Source organism: Amblyraja radiata, chromosome 28, assembly GCF_010909765.2.
Source record: "Amblyraja radiata isolate CabotCenter1 chromosome 28, sAmbRad1.1.pri, whole genome shotgun sequence".
Classification (NCBI taxonomy): Eukaryota; Metazoa; Chordata; class Chondrichthyes; order Rajiformes; family Rajidae; genus Amblyraja; species Amblyraja radiata.
This window is the reverse complement of record NC_045983.1, coordinates 7,745,196-7,770,306: the sequence shown is the minus strand read 5'-3', so window position 1 is coordinate 7,770,306 and position 25,111 is coordinate 7,745,196. Positions and strand designations below refer to the sequence as shown.

At 40.5% G+C, this 25,111-nt stretch overlaps 1 protein-coding gene across 9 annotated transcripts in view; it reads right to left on the bottom strand.

The window, feature by feature from the left end:
• Positions 1-25,111, bottom strand: part of nf1 (neurofibromin 1) — a 325,252-nt gene that overhangs the window by 214,873 nt on the left and 85,268 nt on the right. For 6 of the 9 annotated variants that reach the window (XM_033045689.1, XM_033045685.1, XM_033045690.1 and 3 more), the window contains exons 8-13: positions 23,925-24,082; positions 14,281-14,454; positions 11,633-11,761; positions 9,253-9,327; positions 4,535-4,666; positions 1,847-1,993 (exon numbers count right to left, since the gene is read on the bottom strand). In XM_033045689.1, the coding sequence (XP_032901580.1) occupies positions 1,847-1,993; positions 4,535-4,666; positions 9,253-9,327; positions 11,633-11,761; positions 14,281-14,454; positions 23,925-24,082 (815 nt within the window). The remainder of the gene's footprint in view (positions 1-1,846; positions 1,994-4,534; positions 4,667-9,252; positions 9,328-11,632; positions 11,762-14,280; positions 14,455-23,924; positions 24,083-25,111) is intronic. The other 3 variants (XM_033045688.1, XM_033045691.1, XM_033045694.1) reach the window with 1 other exon arrangement.

Here is a 25,111-nt window from a genome sequence, read left to right as displayed (position 1 = left end):
CCAGGCCTTTCACTACTTTGGACATCGTACCAAGAGAGCCACCCCATCCCCTTTGCCCACCTGCTTGTCTTTTTGATGGGAGTTGTATCTTTGGATATTCAGCTCCCAGCTTATAGCCTCTTTCAGCCATGTCTCTGTCATGCCCACAATGTGGTACCTACAAATTTCTAACTGTGCTATAAGCTCATCGACCTTGTTCTGTATACTGCATGCATTCAAAAATACACCTTTAAGGGCGTGTCCCACTTGGCCGTCATTTGCACGTCACGCGGATGCCGCGCGAAGATTTTGTACACCACAAAATCCTGGGATGCCGCGCGCAACCGCAAGTCACTGCCTGTGTCACCAGGCACCATGCGCGCATCACGTGCATGTCACGACGTGCACGTCAATTATGTTGCGTAAATTATGTGCAAATGATGGCCAAGTGGGACAGGCCCTTTAGTTCAGTATTCACCACCTCTCTTCTCAAATTGGTCCCCATTTTGCCTGAGCTTGGATTCTTTTTCCTCGTTAAACTTTGTCCTATTACTTCTTCTGGAGACGTCAGTAACATCTCCTGTGCTCTCTTTCCATTTAACTTCATCCACACATTTCCAATTTCTTGAATGTATTCCAGAGAGAGTAAGATATAGCTCTTGGGGCTAACGGAATCAAGGGATATGGGGAGAAGGTGGAGTCCGTCCTATCGGAACAGCTCCCTCCTTCCTCAATACTGACGCCAATGTCTCACAAATTCAAATCCACTTTCCCCACACGATCTTTGAGCAACGCATTCAACTCTTTAATCTTCTTGACCCGATGCCAATTTACTCGTGGCTCAGGTAGCAATCCAGAACTGCTAGAAAAGCTCAAGGGCTGAAGGCTCCTCTCACACTGTCACTGATCCCCATATCTGTCTCACATAATGTTTTTAAAACAATAAGACACAATGTGCTAGAGTAACTCAGCAGGGCAGGCAGCATCTCTGGAGAACGTGGACAGGTGACTTTTCAGGCCAGGAACCTTCTTCAGAGTCTAAAAAAGGGTCCTGACCTAATACCGTGTTCTCCAGAGATACTGACTGAACCGTTACTGCAGCACTTATTTTGTAAACCTGCCACTACAGTTCTTTATGTTATCATATTGCGTTTAATTTGGCGATTTCACTTGATTGATGATCTCAATTTAATTTGTAGGAAAAGTCTTCAGATCAACATTCATTGCTTTTAAGGTCTAGGTTACACAGTCATCAAATTACAATTGAAGCCTTCAACACTTGAGTAGTGCGTAAATAACCGCCCACAGAAAACACAATTCAGATCATACGTCTTAAAAATGTTTACAACATAATCTATATGAAGATCATAATTCAACTGGGCAACTACACAAAAAATCCTGAGGGCTGTAGAAAACTCTTCTTAAAACAAATTCATGTTTCTCTATATCACTGTGGTTGGCAGGCATTAAAAATAAAACATTGTGCAGCTGATGAATTACTATATTACATCAATTATAGCTTATTAATAGCATTAATGAACTGATTAAAAAAAAGTGCTATGCTCGCTTTCAAACCATTTAGTTTTTTTCATTTGTTTAAGAAGGAATTGCAGATGCTGGAAAATCGAAGGTAGACAAAAATGCTGGAGAAACTCAGCGGGTGAGGCAGCATCTATGGAGCGAATGAAATAGGCAACGTTTCGGGCCAAAACGTTCCCTATTTCCTTCGCTGCATAGATGCTGCCTCACCCGCTGAGTTTCTCCAGCATTTTTGTCTACCATTGCTTTTTTCATTTATTAGTTTCTCAGAAAATTAAACTGGATCATCACTCAAACTTCTTTCCAAGTTTTGAATTCACAAGACTTCCTTACTTACATGCAACATCAACTTGGGGTCCCCGTGAATTAATTTCACAATGGCCAACAGTAAGAATTTATAACTTCGGGCTTCCGAGTCTGTCGGCTTTTCTTTAAATTTAAGGCTCGTCGTCATTTTTTCCTTAAACGTGAGACTCTGAAATAAATGTTTAAAAAGAGCGAAAATGAGAATAAACAAGGCAGTTTTGTCGATGACACCAAATAAAAGTTCTCGAGTTTTGTGTGTATCAAAAGTCTGATTCGTATATTAACAAAACGCTAGCCTCTATGTAATATGTACGTACATTAAAATGATTATGTTCATTGAAAAAACAATTATAAAACAATGGAACGGAATGCAAAACATTAGTAAATGCATGGCAGAAAAGGAGCTGTTTTAAATTTAACCTGTGTTTTTTTTCAACAATTAAGATTTTATTCGAGAAGGTGGATGCATGCTGCGTACTCAGACCTAGAGAGATTACATTGTGTTTACTAATGTAACTTTGCACAGAAAAGTCAGTGGTCTAATTGCTTTTCTGTGGTAGTTACTGTGATTCATACTTACAGCAACAGAAGCCCACTGCCATGCAAAACAGTGACTGGTTGGCGTCTGATCATGAGAGCGACAGCAGCCAATAAGCACAGAAAATAAAGCAGAAGACAAAGCACCACCAATCAATGTCAGAGTAGCCATGTTAAACAGCAGCTACCTATCCCAACAGGTGACACTAAACATACATACTCAACAAATGGGTTATGAACAATGAAAGATTTTCCACCTGTATAAGTGCCTCTTCCCTCTCCCCCTCCCCATAAACTGTATCAGAATAGTCCAATCGACCAAAATGCTAAATACTCAACATCATTTCACCTCAGAAAGCTGAGTAACAGCATTACTTCATCCAATTAATGTGTACAACAGAACAAAACAATATCATGGTCTACTTTTAGTTAAACAAGAAACTCAAAACTCAAAGGCTTATCACTGATACTCCTTTATATGTGTTTCTGAAAATAAAATCTCCTTTTCCCTCCATAATCTGCAAAGGGGCCATTCATGGTCTCATGCTAAATTTGCACAATGGCCATTGAAAATCTAAAATACCAGCGATAAGATAAGCACAAAAAAATTACCTGTTCCATCCAGTTGTGCAGTACCAATTCAACACAAATGTGTAAAAAGACTACAGTGTAAAACAAGCACACAGAGTGCATATCCAATGTAAAATTTATAAAGATCAAACTGTCCATACTACAAGCCATTAACTACAAGGCTGAAAAACTCTTGTACCAAATATTTATTTTTGTCCAATGCTTATTATAGTCCAGCTATTGCCCATTTAAAAGACAGATGAACAGGTACATGGATAGGGAAGGGTTGGGATATGGGTCAAATAGGCAGATGGGACTAGTGTCGATGAAGCATCTTGATCGTCATGGGCAAGTTGGGTCAAAGGGCATATGTCCGTGCCATATGAACCCACGGAATCATGCCAATTGTCATGCAGAGCATTGGATACGAAAACTTAGAACCAAAAACAAAAAGAGTTTAATAATTTAAATTTTGGAAGCAATACGATGCTTAGTGCTCAATCCTGAACCAGTAAGATGTATGGGTCTGATGAGAACATCATGCATTTTATTTTGCGATGTTAACAGGACATAAGGGAGTGGCGCTTCAAAAGTTACTTCTGCAAAGGATTATGTTTAACTGCCACAAGAATTCTATCCATGGCCTCTGCAACTAAGTCTGCTTGCAAACTGCACCCAGCTTTGGAACAGCTCGGTTGAATGGAAGAGATGAAAGCATCTGCACTCTTGAGTGGGAATTATGTGAAATATAGGGAAAGAAGCATCTTGGATTTAGAACGAATTAATTGTATTTGTGATCATATTTAATAGTTAACTTGAAAAGCATGTTGGCAACTGCACCTTATAATGCCCAATTTGCATTTCCGTTAAACCACATTGGCCGGCAATTGAATTTGGCTACGGATTTTGTTACTGAACATACAGTGCAGTGCGCACATTGTCAATAACTGCCTAATCCTTGACTTCCAGGAACGAGATAGCCCCACAGAGATGATAAAAATCCAGTCACACCATCACAATATCTTTCTTAAAGACTTGACAATATGTCTGCACACTTGTCCACTAATAAGAATTTAACATTGGTTTCAAGACATTGTTCTAAGCTGGTTAAAGCAATGAAAAGAGAAAACCTTCCACGCAGTATAATTATCACCACAATACAGTAATCTGTCTTTGTCTACCCCTCCAAATGGACCCTGCTGAACTGATTAACAATTTTCTCTTCACTTAATTTTTTTCTCTCTCAAACCTGGAAAATTCAGGAAAATATCCATAAACATCAACTTTTTGCAGCATATCTCTATTGCATTCACTTACAATTCAAAAACTAATATTATACTGCAAAAAAAAAAAAACAACTTGAGGAAAATATATCAACTTCGATAAACTAAAAAAACAATAATCACTTCAATCCACCCAACACTAATTATTAGAAATCTTATTTTCTAACCCTTGCAAATGTATATGTTTATTTATATTTGCGAATGGGTGATTTAAAAAAATTATGCTAGAAATTATATCTCAAACAGTTATGGAAAAAGTGCAGCAATGGCATAATGGAAACATTCAAATGATCCAACGAGGAACTAATTAACAGGCATACCGGTGTCATACGCAAGGGAGCATGCGTGCTGCAGCTCTGCATCACCCTGCTCAGAGTTTCTGTCAACATGCTTCTGAGTTCTCCTGAGTAACAGTACACGGCATCAATCTTGGGCCACCAATCCACTGCAGACTGGACAGAAAAGAGAAAATGACACACATTTAGCCGAAACAAAGTTCAACTCGATGATCTTGCATCTATTCCATTACCATCCAGAAGAGGGCAGAGAGTTTGCACATCTCAAAATCCAATGCTTCCCTGCAGATTTCTATAACGTTCATAGAATGGTTTTATATCTTTCCATCTTAATAAACATCAGGAAACTACTGACGTCACATGGTTTGCAATTTTTAGCTGTCAACGTGCTCGCATTGGAATTGGACTAATATCTAATAGCCAGGATTGGATTAGGTTGGATTGAGACTCAGGTGGCAAAGGTGAGATCCAAACATTTTAACTAATTTTTCACTAAGCAGCACATAACAGCCTTTTCCAATAGATCCTAGGAATCTATGTAGTCCACTAATTTTATATGAATGCGGCTTTGTGTAGAAACTTGTCGAATAAATCATTTAAAAATAAGTTACATAATTGAACTCCACTGACATTCTTGAAACCATTCCTCACAAGTTTCTAATTGGTTAGACAGTGCAAACTTTCAAACTGTCACATGAAAATGGTTTTGATAGCTGTACAAAAGGCAAGGGTCAATTACACGCTGGAAAAATGAACTAAATCTTTCCAGGATTAAAGATAAACTAATAGCCTTGTCTCCGTTAAAAGTTGCAAAGTGAACGGGAGGTGATAAGGAAATATATTTCCTTTTCAATCGGTGCAGGAAATTCAGTTTGCCTATTTGTTTCTTCGGTCAGGAAATAGTAAAGTCTGAAGAAAGGTCTTGGTCTGAAATATCACCTATTCATTTTCTCCAGAGATACTGCAGTATGGTGAATCTGTGGAATTCATTGACACAGAAGGCAGTGGAGGCCAAATCAAAGGATATTTTTTACGGCAGAGATAGATAGATTCCCAATTAGCATGAGTTTCAGGGGTTATGTCAGGAGAAGACAGGAGAAGGGGGTTAGTAGGGAGATCAGCCATGATGGAATGGCAGAGTAGACTTGATGGGTCAAATGGCCTAATTCTGCTCCTTTCACTCATGAACCTATGCTGCCTGACCCACTATGTTACTCCAGCATTTTGTGTCTATCTTTGGTATAAACCAGCAGTTTATATCCACAGTTCCTTTCAGCTAACGTGATACAAGTAAACTGTAGTAAAAGGTTTACTAGCAGTACTGGCAGATGAAGAATGTTACCAGGTTTAAGTCATCCTAGTTCAGCATTCTCAAGAGAACCAGGAAAATGAATAGAGAATAATGAAAAACTCCAATGGAGAAATCTTTGAGTTTTAAATATTAATTGACTTATATTAAGCATTTGAGGCCTTCGACACCAATGGAAAGTAATGTCATTTTCCAAAACTATAGCTTGTAACAAATTAGGATTATGTACATTTAGCTTTTGCATTACATGTTGTTCTGCTGCACGTAAGAATTTCATTGTTCCGTTTCGGTACACAAGACAATGAAACCCTCTAAACCCAAGAGTACAATTTTGAACTGGTTGGAGTAAAACAAAATTGCCAGAACCCACACTATAGGTTGACACTGGATAATGTAATTAAGTACATATAATTGGGTACAAAATGGATTTCCATGACACACTATAACACTTACAGGACTTGTGTTTTAAACTGTTAGTTGGCTTTTCAATCTTTTCCCCATTCCCAAAACATCCACTCTGTTCAAAGTAATTGTTTATAAATGCTACATTTATAAATGCAGGACTATGTGTCCTGCAGCAATTTAAAATGGTAAATTAAGTAATTGGTACTGGAAAACTACATAACATAATCATTATTTCGGGGACAAAAATAGGTTATTCTTGGTGGAGATTCCTTCTTTCAGGTCCTTGCTCATACGGAAATTGAAAACTAACATTTCGGAAATTGTTTATAACCTTTTACTACATTTTGACTTTAGATTTGCTCTCTGTCGAAGTCCTGTACTTTCTTCATGCTCTGGACAACTGTCACTACCTTTCAGCTAACGTGATCCATTTGAATATTTACTTTGGGATAATTAATCTTGGCAATAGAGGACTTTACGCAGCAGCTGTTATTTGAATCAAAAATATAAGCACTTGTAAGAACAGAACAAAACCCAAAAGCAGGTCATAAAATTAAGTACTCATATTCTTATACAAAAAGGTACTGTGCCTTTTCATCCAGAGATAGGATATCTAGCTCCAATCCTGCTCATCATACACCCTCAAACAAGTCAAGGAGGATAAGATTAACATGAAAAATGCCTTTCAGTTCTTCCCCCAACCCACCATAAATACTAGATGTAGCTGCTGAGGTGTAGAAACAAGGAACTGCAGATGCTGACTGACAAAAATAGGCACAAAGTGTTAAAGAGTATCTCAACGGGTCAGGCAGCATCTGTGCAGAACATGGATAGGTGACATTTCGGGACCCTTCTTCCACCTGATTGCAACTGGGGAGGGAAGAAAGCTTTGTGAGAGAAGGGGCATTGAGATGTTTGAGATAGCTTCCATTCTCATTGTTTTATTATAACATGAACTTACAGGGGTCTTTGGAGGTATCACAAATACAGCAAATGTCACAACTTGCAAGTACATAATGTTTAAAATGCTTTAAAATGCATAATACTCAAGGTGACAACGTGTCTGATTTAGTTGTGTAATCCCTGAATGCAGCTGACAGACCGCAGACTTCAACAATCTCAAGTAAAACTGTAATGTAGATGTGTCATTAAATTATACACAACATCAAATGTTAAGAAAGCAATCATATAACATCCCCCCCCCCCCCCCCCGTATCCACCTATCACTTGCAAGGCTTTGTCCCAACCCTGCCTGTCTCCCAGTTTTCTCCCTTCTTCTACAATAAGTCCCATGCCGAAACATCGCCTTCTAGAGTGGCTGCCTGACCCGCTGAGTTACTTCAGCATTTGTCTCTTTTAAAAAATATATATGTTAACAGCACTGTCTAATTTTGGAACATCAGGAAATAGTTGCAACAGCCAGCAACTAAGCATTTGTGGCCTTTTATTTCTACTCTTGGCCTCACAGCCTGCATCTGACGCCATCATGCAACTCAATGGCGCAGATAGTAGAGTGTCTGCCTCTCAATTCCTGCAACAAGGGCTCAATATTGACCTTGGGTGCTGTGTGTGTGGAATTTCCTGTTAACTGGTAGGTATTCTCTCACAAACTAAAGACTTGCCGGGTGGTAGGTTAATTGGGGGTCAGAATTGTAAAGCAGCATCTGGAGTTCCTCCCTACACAACTTTAAAGTCAGCTACTCCCAAAAATCAGAGGATAAATACACATTAAAATATTACTCCATCCAATCCTTTCCACCAACTGCATGACTCATGAGATTCTGGAACATATTTACATTCTTGTTTTAAAAATGCAACATGCTTCTTTGGCTTGGGTCAAGGGAAACAATCTTGCAAAGAACCATGAAATGATTCAATTTCCAAACATGCCCAGAGAAACGATGAATAAATGCTTTAAAAACGGCATTCTACCAGCTATTTTATTTACATTTTAAGGTCAATGAATATTTCATTGGCAATGTTTGAACCTTATTTCTACTCAATTGGACGAAGGACCATCATTAAGCTTTGGACCACTGGTAGAATTTCAGAACAGAAATGTTTTTGCTGAAGACTTAATTTGGAACCTAGCATTATGCAGACTTGATTAGATTGAGCACAATCTGGACCACAGGTGGGATATGTTGGCTTTACTCCACTAGCAATAACAAAGACCAACTCTGATGAACACTTTTCTCTGGAAAAAATGAATTTAATCTCTTCAACTAACGTCTGCCTTCCTGCCAAGTGTTAATCATTTCTATTTCAGATTTTTGGTTACAAATGTGTCTTGAGCACTCAATGGAAAGGCTCTGGCAAAGAACACAAATTTATTGGGGGGGGGGTTTTTTGAGGTAGTCCCAATATACTTCAATACTGAAATTCAAACTCAGGAGAAAAGGAAAGTCCCAAAACTTGCAAATCCATCTCAAGATTGAGGGGGGATCTTATAGAAACGTACAAAATTCGTAAGGGGTTGGACAGGCTAGATGCAGGAAGATTGTTCCCGATGTTGGGGAGGTCCAGGACAAGGGGTCACAGTTTAAGGATAAAGGAGAAATCTTTTAGCACCGAGATGAGAAAAACATTTTTCACACAGAGAGTGGTGAATCTCTGGAACTCTCTGCCACAGAAGGTAGTTGAAGCCAGTTCATTGGCTATATTTAAGAGGGAGTTAGATGTGGCCCTTGTGGCTAAAGGGATCAGGGGGTATGGAGAGAAGGCAGGTACAGGATACTGAGTTGGATGATCAGCCATGATCATATTGAATGGCGGTGCAGGCTCGAAGGGCCGAATGGCCTACTCCTGCACCTATTTTCTATGTTTCTAAGAGTTACATCAGGGGAAATGTTCATAAACTAGTTCTACACCGGCAAAAATCCATGAGGTTTCAGTAAAATGCAATTAATATTTAACTTCACGTTATTATTTTACCAAAACGGGTGTTTGAACACCACTTCAATAGCTTCCATTCAAATCTACTTGCACAGCGGCAGGATAGTTGTTTTCCGTGGCATACAATACTCACATTTGTAATAATTCTGTGCAATGAATTAACCAGCACATAATGAAAGGTTGGAGGTGAAGATGGTGCCAAACAGACCTGCAACAAGAGACAGCCATTCATGTCAGCAAGAGGATATCTAAAATACAATCCACCACATACATTGTTGAAGAGAAACACAGTGGTTCGAAAACTAATCGGCCCGCCACTTTTTTTTCTAACATCTGCCGGCTCCCACATCCCAAAGAGGTGCGGGGCTGTTGGTTAAGTGGGCTTTATAAATTGTCCCGAGTGTGTTGGGAGTGAATGGGAAATAGGGATAACGTGGAATGAGTGATCTATGGTCGGTGTGGACTTGGGCTAAAGAGCCTGCTTCCATGCTATATCTCTCTAAAAAGTCTTCACACTCCTCTCCTAACTGTCCTGAAGGCCACTCAATTTGTGGAAAAATTACCGAAAGCTCACTGCTTTGTCCATGGACAACAATCAGACCAAGGGTTTTCGACCTGAAATGTCACCTATCCATGTTCTCCAGAGATGCTGCCAGACCCGCTGTTATTCCAGCACATCTTTTAAAAAAAATAACAAACCAGCATCTGCATTTACATATTTCTACATTAAATTGAATTATTCAGTCAATTTTTATTTTATTTAGTTGAACATATTTTTCCATCCTCTGCTTCTACTGTTCTATCTGGCACCCCTTTCTCAGTTCCACTGAACAACTTGATTATGTTACTGGAGCAATTTTCATTGCAGGCTACCATGAAGCTCTATACACAATTGAAGTGTGCAAGAATGTTGTACAACTGCTTGTGGACCACCAATAAAGGTCACCAGTACAAATCCCACTATGGCCAGATATGGTGGCCAGTCTGACGAAGGATCGCAACCCGAAACGTCCCCTATCCATGTTCTCCAGAGATACTGCTTGACCAGCTGAGTTACCCCAACACTTCGTGTCCTTTTATAGCAATTAATCTTGTCACTTTTAAGACATAATGCCTGGCAAACTATTGTATTTTCAAAATACTTTCTGGGGAATATTCAGCAGATGAATTTGCTAAAACTGCATGCATTACATTAATTTTAATTAAAACAACTCATATGTATAACTACTTAAAATCCTTTGGTGTATCAACAGGTTAACAAAAGGTAGTTGGTGGACATGTGTGAAAGGTAACAAATTTCAGGGCATAGGAAAATGAGAAGGGGGGAAATGGGATGGAGGAAAGGCTCCGTGGGAGGCAGCAGAAACCCAAAGGGCCGAATGGGTCGTGCCAGTATAAATAGAACATTTAATTGACAATCACAAGATGTTATTATCCACTTTTGGACTCCCAATGCATCATGCAGTCAATATACTGGTCAACATCATTCAACATACTGTACAACTATTCATGCCTTCTGAAGATAGACACAAAATGCTGGAGTAACTTAGCGAGTCAGGCAGCATATCTGGAGAAAAGGAAGAGGTAACGTTTCGGGATGGAACCCTTCAGAACCGAAACATCTCAACCTGAAACATCATCTATTCCTTTTCTCCTGATATGCTCCCTGGCCCACTGAGTTACTCCAGCATTTTGTGTCTATGTTCGGTGTATACCAGCATTTGCAGTTCCTTCCTGCACCCAATGCCTTGTGAAATGATTTTCAAATTGTTCAGGCACACAGAACGTACTTATCAAACTCCAGTCATTATGTGCATGCTAGATTATCTCCTTAAAAATATATTCAATCTATGGCAAGCAATAAGAGTTTCACACTCTCCCAATTCCAACTGAATAAACAAACATAGATGAGGATAGACACAAAAAGCTGGAGTAACTCAGCGGGACAGGCAGCATTCCTGGAGAGTCCGAAACGTCGACCCATTCCTTCTCTCCAGAGATGCTGCCTGTCCTGTTGAGTTACTCCAGCTTTTTGTATCTATCTTCGGTTTAAACCAGCATCTGCAGCTCCTTCTTAAACATAGACGAGGGTCTGACTGTCCAATCTTTCCCTCATTAATCCCGTACCAGCACAAATCACACGTCTACTTCCCAGTCACAATTATATCTACGCTGCTCCAACAAACACACATCCACATCCAAAAACATTACAATTTGCACCAAGAGTGGGCGGGGTTGAGTAATAAGAAGTGCCAAGTTCATTGCATTGTAATTGTCTACAAGGATCAGAAGCTGGTGCCTGCTAATGGAATTTCACAATACACGATGCAACAAGACATTGTAGGCTCCCAATGCCAATCGAGTTTTTAATGCCAATTTATAGCCTTTTATTTAAAATTTCTGGACAGTCCTTTCTATTATTTCAATAGTTATACGATTTTTTTTTTAATAAACCCACCATGGAAGTCAAAAGACAAAAAATAATCTTTCATGAAACAAGCATTGTTGGATACCTTGAAGTGACTATTGTTATGAGGGTTGATACGAAAACAGGAAACAAAACAATCTATCATGAGATCCACATCTGCACTCTGGCTGCCAGCACCTCTGGAGAAAGGCTTGCCAGGATTGAACAACAGGGCCTGCAAAAAAACAACATAGAAATTACTGAGACAGAGAAATATGATGTCGTTCATGCAATTAAATTATCTGAAGTGTGTGGAGCATTTAACTTTATTTGATCTGTTTCAGAGCTTTTGTTAAAACTTCCTTGAAGTGGTTTTCCCCTCATTTTTCAAGTTTACTTTTTGAATTGAGGTCAAAACAGTCAAACAGTTTTGGGGTAAATCAGAATAATGTTGGTAGGAACCGTAAATTTAAAAAAAATCACATAACTCTCTGCGCAAAGCATCCCTGCCAGGAGGAATCCAAATAAATCATCGCCTGTACTCCTGAGAGCTTCTGCACACATTAATCATTGTGCAGTTTGTTGACCTGATACAGCCACCAAGGTCAGTTTTAATTGTCCTTACAGAAACATAATGCCCAGTGTCAAACAAGGTAGTTGTTGGCGTGCTCAACTTTAGAGGAGAAAACATGCAGCCGGTGTTTAAATGATGAAACACTTTTCCTTAATTTCTATTTTGGGTTTCAACTGAACATAATTATCGTCATCTTAACAATTCAATAATTTAATTGCCTAGAGCAAAATGTATTTTCAAGTTTTCATTGTCTCCCAGAATCAGGTACATTTCTCCATGAATCTCTGAAGTAATTAATAGATTCATTAGGGTGTGGAGTTACATCCCACAATCTGTCCAGAATCAATCAGATCATGTAACCACTGGCATCAAGTCTACAAATGTCCATTCTGTTCGAGGGATATGGGCCAAACACAGCCAGGTGGGACTAGTGTAGATGGGACATATTGGTCGGTGTGGGCAAGTTGATCCGAAAGGCCTGTTTCCACGCTGTATGACTCTATTCACCCCCTCTAGTTCAGGTAGACAATCTATCTTTTTGCAGCATTAAATTAAGAGCATTTTGAAAACAAAATATTTTGGGTACAGATCTGACAGCCTTCAAATGTTATGATTATATCTGAGGATTGACTCGGTGCAATCAAACTGTGTGCAGTTCAGTGCACGACAAAAATGTTAACCATTTTGAAAAAGCTTGGGAACAATTAACCTGGTCAGCCAAGGATGTGTTTCGTTCTAATTGCACAAAAATAATTCATTTCGTAACTTCCTTAATAATTTAAACCTGTGATTTGTACTGTTATGGCACTTTGGAAATTAAGTGAGCATGTCGAATGCAGAGGTAACAAACCCACTTTAGGCTCACATTTTTAATATTGCCTTCCTGCCAAAGGTCTTGTCATAAAGAACAACCCTAACAGCAGCCCCAAACAGGTGCCCCATGTTGGATCACATAAAGTTAAGTCAAACTAGCATACCAAGTCAAAAATGGTGACTTGGTGGGTGCGACTAACAATCATTAAATTCCTACTCTTCAAGTCCACAGATCTTGTTCTCCTCCCTAATCATTCAGGACATGACAGACTGTTCCCCACATTGGTCAATGCCTATTTCTATCCAGATGCATAAAATTACTTAACCCTAATCTTCCCTCTGACACAAAATCTTGCCCCACCCCAATCATTCCTTCTGGCCAAACCCATCCAGCAGAATATACAGAAGATTTATTGCACGCACCACTTTCGCTCTGTTATCAGCCTTCTGTTATTATGGTCCTTTCGTAAGCTAGGGGACTGTCCAATTCACCTCTACCCCATTGCAGATATTGGACTTTTTCCTATGAAACTGGTGCATTAAAATGCTAAGAAATATATTCAGCCCTCTTTATCTTCTCCTTTGCTCTACCTATTGTACTTGAGTTTGACATGATTGAATTTATGTATAGAATTACTTCATCTAATTGGATAGGATGCAAAACACAACTTTACACAATCTCAGGACATGTGACAATAATAAAACTGAACTGAAAATCCTACTGATTATATCAATGAGTGCAAATCAGGAGGATCTGTAGACACGAAACCCGCATCATTCACTTCCCTGATGCAAACTACCAGCATATAAATCAGCTGGATCAACAATACTGGCATTACTTTTTAATTTAAATAAGGATGACAAAAACAACTCAATCTTCAAATTGCTGAAACAATTCCACCCTTCAGTCTACCCTTCCCAAACTCATTATGGAATCTTCTTTCATCAATTCATTCAAAATCAAAATGTATACCCAAAATTATTTGGTTCATTAGTTATAGGAGCAGAATTAGGCTCTTCGGCCCAGCAAGTCTACTCTGCCATTCAATCACGGCTGGTCTATCTTTCCCACTCAACCCCATGACGCCTGACACACGTACTAATCAGAAATCTGTCAATCACGGCCTTAAAAATATCCATTGACTTGGCCTCCACAATCTTCTGTGGCTATAAATTCCATAGATTCACCACCCTGATTAAATAAATTCTTCCTCATTTCACAAGTGGAAACATCCTCTCCACATTCACTCCATCTAAAACATCTTCATTTGGTGTGTTATCAAGATGCATCTTCGCTTGGTAAATGAGCACATGTTGAAGCGGTGTATATCATGAAGCAGTGGATATCATGACCTGCAGTAACGTACCTTTAGGTCAACCACCATGGACTGAACCTGAAAGCAGATGACCGAGTTGTCCTCCCAGCTGATGTACGTGGAGGCCTTGCAAAGTTTAACGCACGCTATAGCCGCGCTCTCAGTTAGTTGTCGACTACCACTATGACCAGCGAGAGCTTTCTTCAAGTTGTCCAGGAACAGCTTCTGCACAAAGTTCAGGAAATCAATGAGACAAGACAAGTCAAACCTCCAGCAACTCCACTCATTTACACATTGATGCCCTTCAGATCCAATAACAAGAAGAAAAAAAATCACGACAGGAAAACGAAGCCTTTTGGGGCAGCACAGTGGCGCAGCGATAGAGCTGCTTCCTCTCAGTGCCAGAGACCTGGGTTCGATCCCGACTATGGGTGCTGTCTGGACAGAGTTTGTACGATCTCCCTGTGACTGCATGTGTTTTCTCCGACTGCTCCAATTTCCTCCCACACTGCAAAGATGTAAAGGTTAGTAGGTTAATTGACTTCTGTAAATTATAAATTGTCCTTAGTGTGTAAGATAGTGCTAGTTTGCGGGATGATCACTGGTCGGTTCTGACTTGTTGGGCCGAAGGGCCTCTTTCTCTAAGGTCTGTTTCTCCGTTTCTCTGTATCTCTAAAGTCTAAAGGAAAAAGACATTAAACTGAAAGTAAAAACGTAAAAGAAATCTGTTTATTTGATTTAGATTCATAGAATGATCACAGCAAGAGGTCATATATCTCATCGAATGTACACCAGAGTACCCTGGTATTTATATTCAGTATTGGGAATAGAAAGCAGGATCAACAGAGTCATTCCTAATTTGGAAAACGTTCACTCAGTTGGAAGCCGCCTGAATGAACTCTCTATTGACCTTAATCAAAATCAGTAGATCGATCTTGCTCATCCACGCGGTTCCAGTCACACAATGAGCTCATGCATGACAACAGGGCCTAGAGCAGCTTAATCAAATAACATGGCTGGATCTATGCCAAAGCCCAAACCGCTCTACAAATTTTCTCTGACAGTCAGCAAATCCATACCTCCATTTTTACCGGTTGAATATCTCGGATATTTACAAAATTGTAAAGAATACTGAAAGTGAAATTTTTGTTTTGTTTTGTTTTGGAGATACATCATGGAAAGAGGCCCTGCGGCCCACTGAGTCCATGCCGCCCATCGATCAACCATTTACCTCTCCCCCGTTGAGGTAATTGGACATTAACTCAGGAACTGAAGCTCTACAATGCTGAGAATTTGCACTCAGTATCTTCCAGTTTGTTCTGTCTATTGCACTTGAGTTTGAACTGATTGTATCTATGCATGGTATATCTGATCTGTTTGGATAGCATGCAATACAAACCATTTCACTGCAGCTTGGTACATGAGACAACAATAAACCTGAATAATAATTCCATGCCATCGCACTTTCCCTCTCATTCCCAACACACCTGGGGCAATTTTCGGAGGCCAATTAACCGACAAACCCGCGCTTCTTTGGGATGTGGGAGCACCCGGAAGAAACCCATGTGGTCACAGAGAGAACGTGCAAACTCCACACAGATAGCAGCCGAGGTAAGGATCAAATTTGGGTCTCTGATGTTATGAGGCAGCAACTACACCAGCTGCATTACTATGCCATACTGTGCTAATAAAGCTTAAATGATGGATAACAAAATAATACAATAAACTAAAGATTGAAAAAATGGAAAAATTTGCACATAACCACGTAACAATTAAAAAGATTAAACAAACTGCCAACAACAATATTAACTGTTCTTCTCCAGTTTAACCTGGAGTCTGCAGCAAGGCTCCATGAAGCACAAGTGGAAAATGTCAGAACTCAGTCAATAGGTTTGTAACTAGGGCACGTGCATGGGTGTCTGAAAATGAAGAGACATTAATGCTGTGAAATGTCATAAAATATCAGGAGAAAAAATGGAATGGCAGCAGAACACACTTGATCAAGTTGTGCGTGAAACTCTTCCAATTTACCTGCTAACTGGACCCAAAACATTACACTTTGAGCCTAAAACACATGCTATATGTTCCCGTTAAGATGGAAGACATACTGCATTTTATATTTCTAAACTTGGGGTGGAAGATTGCAACCTTCACGTTGTCCAGCCTATTTCGATGAATGCAATCAACCTGGCATGCACAATCAAATAAGATCAAATAGAACAAGTTGTCCTACAACTTTAGGCTGTGCATGCCATACGCAAGAAGATTTCTACACTTGTTGCTGGCCAGGTGTCTGTTCAGGAAATGAGCACACTCTAACAAGAGTTCCACACTACATTCGTTGCCAGGTTGTTAAGTAGAAAGGTACAGTGCTCCTTAAGTTGCAAGTATAAAGGCTCAAGAGCAGAGCTGCCTCAAAGCTCCGGACAACCAACTTCATTTGCGCTGTAGATACAAAGAACTACAGATGGTGGAAGTGCTGGAGTAGCTCAGCGGGTCAGGCAGCATCTCTGGAGAACATGGATAGATGACCTTTCAGGTCGGGACACTTCTTCAGACTTACTTGTGACCGTGCCTGCTGTCAACGTGGAGTTTGCACGTTCACCCCATGACCACATGCATTTCCCCAGAGTGCTTCAGTTTCTTTCCACATCTTCGCAGATAGGTTAATTGACTGCTGTAATTTAGTTGTTGGGTGAATTGAGACTGTAAATTTTAAGCGTAGGTGCGTGGTAGGAGAATTGGGAAGAGAAGTGGGGAGTGGATGATGGGGATGTGAGAAGTAAAAAATGGAATAAGTGAAAATGGATGCTTGAGGCTTAGTTTGGGTGTGCTTGTCTAAGAGGCTATTTCCCTCACTCCAGATGAGAGAATAAATGGAAAGGCTTAATCTTTAACACACAGGAATTGATACATCGGATTCCTTACCTACAGGAATTGATTAATGGATGAATGAAAGATACAACTTGGAAACAGATTCTACGGCCCACAGAGACCACACTGATCATTAATCACCAATTCCCACTAGTTCTGTTATCCCATTTTCTTATCCTTCCCGACATACTGGGAGCAACTTAGAGGCCAATTAACGGACAAACCCACACATCTTTAGGACATGGGAGGAAACCAGGACACCCAAAGGAAACCCACGCAGTCACAGGGAGAACATGTAAACTCCATACGGACAGCACAGGCAGTCAGGATCGAGCCCGGGTCTCGAGCGCTGGGAGGCAGCAGCTCTACAAGCTGCACCACTGTGCCGCCCTTTAAGTTAACCAAACCAACCAAGGTAATAATAATAATAATAATAATAATACATTTTATTTATGGGCGCCTTTCAAGAGTCTCAAGGACACCTTACAAAAATTTAGCAGGTAGAGGAAAAACATGTAAGGGGAATGAAATAAATAGTAGAGACATGACTAGTACACAAAGTAAAGACAGAATACAATTCAAAACACAATATGAGGCAATTAATGCACAGATGAAAAGGGAGGGGGACGTGGGGCTAAGGATAGGCAGAGGTGAAGAGATGGGTCTTGAGGCGGGACTGGAAGATGGTGAGGGACACGGAATTGCGGAACAGCACCAATTTGTCCAGGTATCCCCAGATTAGGAAGAGTATTTTCATCAATAGAATAAATTTAGATTTCTATAGAAGTATGTACAGTCACAGTTAATGCTTTAGATGGATGTTTTGAGACCTCTTGCTTGAAGTTTAGATAAAGTGGTAAAGAAGGCCAGTACATCAACCTTTATTAGTCAGGGCATTGAGAATAGAAGTTGGAACATTATGTTACATCTGTATAAGATGCTGATGAGGCCACATTTGGAGTATTATGTTCAGTTTTTCCCACTCTGGTTTTGGAAGGATGTCATTAAGCTGAAAAGAGTGCAGAGAAGAGTTATGAGGAAGTTGCCATGAGTCGAGGGCCTGAACTATAAGAAAAGGTTGGGCAGGCTGAGTAGTGATCTCATAATGGTGTATAAAATCAGGGTTCTATGGTTACTTTATTATAAGATCAGTGAGGTTATTGCCATAAGTCCAATCTCCAGCTAGCACAAAATGCATAGAAACAGCCCACCGAGTCTATGTGCAATAGTCACCAGGTTTTAGCGCCATTTCCCACGAGAGGAACAGATTGAGTGAACACACAGAATTGTTTACCCAGGGTAAGGGAATCAAGATATAGGGAAGATAGGTTTAAAGTGAGGGGTAAAATTTAATAGGAACTCAAGGGGCAACCATTTCACTCACAGGGTGGTGTGTAAATGGAATAGGCTCCGTGAGGTGATAGCTGAGCAGGTACATTAACAGTATTTAAAAGACGTTTGGACAAGTGTATGAATATGAAAGGTTCAGGGGGATATGAGCCAAATGCAGGCAAATGGGACTAGCTTAGATGGGGCATGTTGGTTAGCATGGACAAGTTGGTTGGCATGGATAAGTTGGGCCGAAGGGCTTCTTTCCATGCTGTGTGGCTCAAGATTTAGACACAAATAGCACAGTGCAATTTAGTTTAATTCTCCGCATATGGTGGTGTGAGGCATAAATGTCCCAAGCCTTCATTAGCAGGCAAGTTACTGGACAGTTCCAACTCAGTTTTGCTTTGAAAAACACAATTGCTCAACAGCGATTTGCACAGATCAATCGGTAAGAACACACTTTTTCTATCCCCAGACCAGACCGAATTTGTTTGAAATTTTCCATCTGCTAAGAAGCGTGCTAAATTCTCATTTGGCAGAAAAAAACTCCACAGCAAAAATCCCTAATTAGAAACCAATTGCACAATTTAATTCAAGGAAGTAGTATAATCTTTGAAGATGTAAGAATTTTTTAAAAATAAATTGGCATCATGGCAGGGTTTTAATTTATCTTCTTGTGAGCCATTAGTTTGCACAAATTAAAAACATGAAAAAAATGGTCCCCTCAGGCAATTCTATTTTTTCCTTTCTGGACAATCACTTTAGTTTAGTGATACAACATGGAAACAGGCCCTTTTGCCCACCAAATCCACACCAGATCATCAGTCACCCATTCACATTACTTCTATTTTGTGTAACCTAGGGTAGAAGAATCAAGAAACAGAGGACAGGTTGCAGTTAAAAGGAGAAAGATTTAACAAGAACCTGTGGCAACCTTTTCAGTCAGATTGTGGTACGTAGATACACAAACAATAGGTGCAGGGGTAGGCCATTCAGCCCTTCAAGCCAGCACTGCCATTCAATGTGATCATGGCTGATCATCCACAATCATAACCCGTTCCTGCCTTCTCCCCATATCCCATGATTCCGCTAGCCCTAAGAGATCTATCTAACTCTTTTGAATGCATCCAGTGAATCGGCCTCCACTGCTTTCTGAGGAAGAGAATTTCACAAATTCACAACTCTCTGTGTGAAAAGGTTTTTCCTCGTCTCAGTTCCAAATGACCTACCCCTTATCCTTAAACTGTGGCCCCCAACATCGGGAACATGTTTCCAATCCCTTAATAATTTTATATGTTTCTATAAGAACCCCTCTCATCCTTCTAAATTCCAGTGTATACAAGCCCAGTCGCTTCATTCTTTCATTATATGACAATCCGCGATCCCGGGAATTAACCTCATGAACCTACACTGCACTCCCTCAATAGAAAAAATGTCCTTCCTCAAATTAGGAGACCAAAACTACACAAGATACTCCAGGTGTGGTCTCACCAGGGCCATGTACAACTGCAGAAGGACCTATTAACTGTTATACTCAAATCCTCTTGTTAGAGCATGCCATTAGCTTTCTTCACTGCCTGCTGTACCTGCATGTTTACTTTCAGCGACTGATGTACAAGGACTCCCAAGTCTCGTTGTACTTTCCCTTTTCCTAACCTGACACCACTCAGATAATAATCTGCCTTCTTGTTCTTGCCACCAAAGTGGATAACCTCATATTTATCTACATTATACTGCATCTGCCATGCATCTGCCCACTCACCCAACCTGTCCAGGTCACCCTGCATCCTCACAGCATCATCTTCACAGTTCACACTGCCACCCAGCTTTGTGTCATCTGCAAATTTGCTTATGTTACTTTTAATTCCTTCATCTAAATCATTAAAGTATATTGTAAATAGCTGCGGTCCTTGCGGCACCCCACCAGTAACTGCCTGCCATTCTGAAAGGGACCCGTTAACCGCTACTCTGTTTCCTATCTGCCAACCAATTTTCTATCCATGTCAATACCCTACCCCCAATACCATGTGTTCTAATTTTGCCCACTAATCTCAAGTGTCGGATCTTATCAAAGGCTTTTTGAAAGTCCAGGTGCACTACATCCACTGGCTCTCCCTTGTCCATTTTACTTGCTACATCCTCAAAAAATTCCAGAAGATGTGTCAAGCATGATATCCCCTTCGTAAATCCATGCTGACTTGGACCGATCCTGTTACTGCTATTCAAATGCGCCATTATTACATCTTTAATAATCGACTCCAGCATCTTCCCCACCCCCGATGTCAGGCTAACTGGTCTATAATTCCCTGTTTTCTCTCTCCCTCCTTTCTTAAAAAGTGGGATAACATTAGCTACCCTCCAATCCACAGGAACTGAACCAGAATCTATAGAACATTGGAAAATTATCATCAATTCGTCCACGATTTCTAGAGCCACCTCCTTAAGTACCCTGAAATGCAAACCATCAGGCCCTGGGGATTTATCAGCCTTCAGTCCCATCAGTCTACCCAACACCATTTCCTGACTAATGTGAATTTCCTTCAGCTCCTCCGTCACCCTAGATCCTCTGTCGCCTAGTATATCTGGGAGATTGTTTGCATCTTCCTTAGTGAAAACAGAACCAAAGTACCTGTTCAAGTCGTCTGCCATTTCCTTGTTCCACATAATAAATTCACCTGTTTCTGTCTTCAAGGGACCCACATTTGTCTTAACTAATTTTTTCCTCTTCACATACCTAAAGAAGCTTTTACTATCCAACTTTATATACTTGGCTAGCTTACCTTCGTAATTCATCTTTTCTCCCTGTATTGCATTTTTAGTTACCTTCTGTTGGTCTTTAAGTTTCCCAAACCTCCGGCTTCCCGCTCATCTTTGCTATGTTATACGTCTTCTATTTTAATACTGTCCTTGACTTCCCTCGTCAGCTACAGTCGCTTCTTACTCCCCTTAGAATCTTGTGGTAGGTGTATGGAATGAGCTGCCAGAAGAGGTAATTGTGGCAGGTGCAATAACAACATTTAAAAGACACTTGGACAAGTGTTTGGACAAGGGGCTGTGACTGTGCTGTGTGACTGAATGAGTTGATAATTTTCATTGATCTGCACTATGTTTAAAAAATGTACTTTATTAATGTGCTGCCATCTTTTTAAGACTGGAACTCAACGAGATAATGCTTAGGTTACTGCACAAACAGGCAAGGGTTTGGGTCAACTATCCAAAGAGGATTTTGAATCCCATCACGGCATCTGGGGAATATAAATTTGACTAATTAAATAAATCTGGAATTGGAAAATCAAACAACAGTGACCATAAACCTACCACTTAGTCACAAACCCATCTGCTTCACATGCATTTCAAAGAAGGAAATTTGCCATCTGATGCAGTCTGGCCTATTTAGAAACATAGAAACATTTGTAAGTCTAACTCCACCAATTCGACTACCTCATAACTGCCTGATGAGCTCTGGGGTCAAAATGAAGATTTACGAGGATGTTGCCAGGATTCGTGGGCCAGAGCATTAGGGAGAGCAGGATAGGACTCTATTCCTTGGAGTGCAGGAGAATGAGGGGTGATTTTATAGAGGTATACAAAATCATGAGAAGAATAGATTAGGTAAATACACAGTCTCATGCGCAGAGAAGGGGAATCGATAACAAGAGGACATAGGTTTAAAGTCAGGGGGGAAAGATTTAATAGGAACCCGAGGAATAACTTTATCACACAAAGGGTGGTAGGTGTATGGAACGAGCTGCCGGAGGAGGTAGTTGAGGCAGGTACTATTGCAACGTTTAAGAAATATTTAGACAGGTACATGGATGGGACAGGTTTAGAGGGATATGGACCAAACGCAGGCAGGTGGAACTGGTGTAGATGGGGCATGTCGGTCGGTGTGGGCAAGTTGGGCCGAAGAGACAGTTTCCACGCTGTATGACTTTAACAACAATAACGAAGAGCAAATGCAATTATTACCAATGGTACCCACTGATGTACTTCTCTCAACTTTCAGCTTCAACTAGCAATTTTCAAGCTGGAGTAACCAATCTATAACACTAGCTAACGGATAATAGAATCTATATCAGCTTAAAGATTATGGCAAAAAATTATAAATCCAAACAGCAGTGGAAACTGGGCATTTGTGATGGGCATCACAAGTAGAGCTCATGGACTTCAAGTAGCTTACACAATTCACTTAAACTTGGTTATTGTGCATTTAAACAACAGCTGATCACTTTCAAAAGAAAACAAGAGGCCGGAGTAGCTCAGCAGGTTAGACAGCATCTCAGGAGAACATGGAAGGACAAAATTTCGGGTTGGGACCCTCTTCATATTGTGCCAGTCAGTCCGAAGAATGGTTCGGACCCGAAACGTTGCATATCCATGTTCTCATGGGATGCTGCCTGACCCGCTAAGCTACACCAGCACTCTGTCTTCTTTTGTACACCAGCATCTGCAGTTCCTTGTTTCTACTGATCACTTTCAAGCTGTTTATGGTAATAAGGAAGAGATCGATAATTCCAATATATGGAAAATTAATCAGAATTCTTGGTCCTGATCGCTTTGTTGAAACTTTCCCACATGAATGTTAAATGAGAGTAGGATTGTGTAGAACTCCGATTGCTGGAGGTACTCAGCGGGTCAGGCAGCATCTCAGGACGACATTGATAGGTGATGTTTAGGGTTGAGACCCTTCTTCAGTCTGATTGTATGTGAATAAAGCTGGAAGAGAGGTGGAAGCAGGGCAAAGCCTGACAAGTAATACGTGGGTACAGGTGAGAGGGGCTTAGATAGGCAGATGCTTGGACTAGAGAAGAGGGTGGTGTTTCGTTTAGTTTAGAGATATAGTGCAGAAACAGGCCCTTCCACCTCCTCTGTTTTTCTGGGGGTTTTTTAATTTGTAACTTTCTACCCTCTTTTTCTCTCTCTTTCTATAAAAAATAAAAACACTAGAAGCAGAAGTAATTGATAATTGAAAATTTTAATAATGTATGACTGATGCATATGAAAAGTCTTTTTACTATAATATGTAACTATACTTTATAATATGTCTACTTCTAATAATAAAAAAAAGAAAAAAAGAAAAAAAGAAACAGGCCCTTCGGCCCACCGAGTCCACGCCAACCAGCGATCCCCGCAAATTAACATTATCCTACACACACTAGGGACAATTTACATTTGTACCAAGCAAATTAACCTACAAACCTGTATATCTTTGGAGTGTGGGAGGAAACCGAGGATCTCAGAGAAAACCCACACAGGTCATGGGCAGAACATACAAACTCCGTATAGACAGCACTCAGAGTCGGGATTGAACACAGGTCTCCGGCGGTGCAAGCGCTGTAAGGCAGCAGCCCTACCGCTGTGCCACTGTGTTAAGCTACAGTTTCCTTTGGTTCAACAAGGCGACAACCAAAGCTTACACATAACAAGACGAGTAAGAAAGACCAGCGAGTGTAGCTCAAGCAAAGTGAAATGAGTGGAACAAGACTTACCTTGTTAATTTTGCTTTCATCGACCACTTCCTTTGAGATGTCCTGCAGCACATCAGGCGAGAGGATGAGGAGGATGATCTGCAAAGGCCACACTGCAGCTTTTCGTTTGGCACTTTCAGCAAAACCATCCACAAGGTCAAACAGCTTCTCTGAACAATCTGTGTACGTAGGTTAAGGGGGTAGAAACCAAGCCAAGAAAATTAGTGCAGAAGGTAAAACATCAAAATTGTATCAAGTTTGGTGTTGATTCACAAACCCACCCATTGTAACAGTATAATTACTTAAGAGAAAATGAGTCAGTCATACTGTATTGAAACGGGCCCTTCATCTCAGTCCTAAATATTCTTATTCTTAAACTGTGACCCCCCTGGCTCTGAACACCCCCAACATCGGGAAAAAATTACCTGCATCTAGCCTGTCCAATCCTTTAAGAATTTTATACGTTTCGATAAGATCCCCTCTCATCCGTCTTAATTCCAGTAAATCCAGTCAACCCATTCTTTCATCTCATGTCAGTCCCGTCATCCCAGGATTTAACCTGGTGAACCTACGCTGCACTCCCTCAATAGCAATAATGTCCTTCCTCAAATTAGGAGACCAAAATTACACACAATACTCAGTGCCTGCTCACCTATCTCCTCTGGATGCTCATTCCATATGTCCATATGCTCAAAAAGGTTGTCCTACAGGTTTATTGTGAATCTTGCTCCACAACTGCTCCATGTTGCAGAGACCTGCAGCACCTGTTTGGGTCATCAGTGGGAAATGCACTACATTAACCGCACTGGGCTTCTACTCGCTGGAGTTTAGAAGGGTGAGGGGGGACCTCATTGAAACTTATCAAATAGTGAAAGGCGTGGATAGAGTGGATGTGGAGAGGATGTTTCCGCTCGTGGGAGAGTCAAGGAGCAGAGGTCATAGCCTCAGAATTAAAGGACATTCCTTTAGGAAGGAGATGAGGAAGAATTTCTTTACTCAGAGGTTGGTGAAACTGTGGAACTCGTTGCTACAGATGGCTGCGGGGGCAAAGTCAATGGATATTTTTAAGAAAGAGAGTGAAAGATTCTTGATTAGAATGGGTGTCAGGGGTTAAGACGAGAAGGCAAGAGAATGGGTTTAAGAGGGAAAGATAAAACAGCCACGATTGAATGGCGGAATAGACTTGATGGGCCGAATGGCCTAATTCT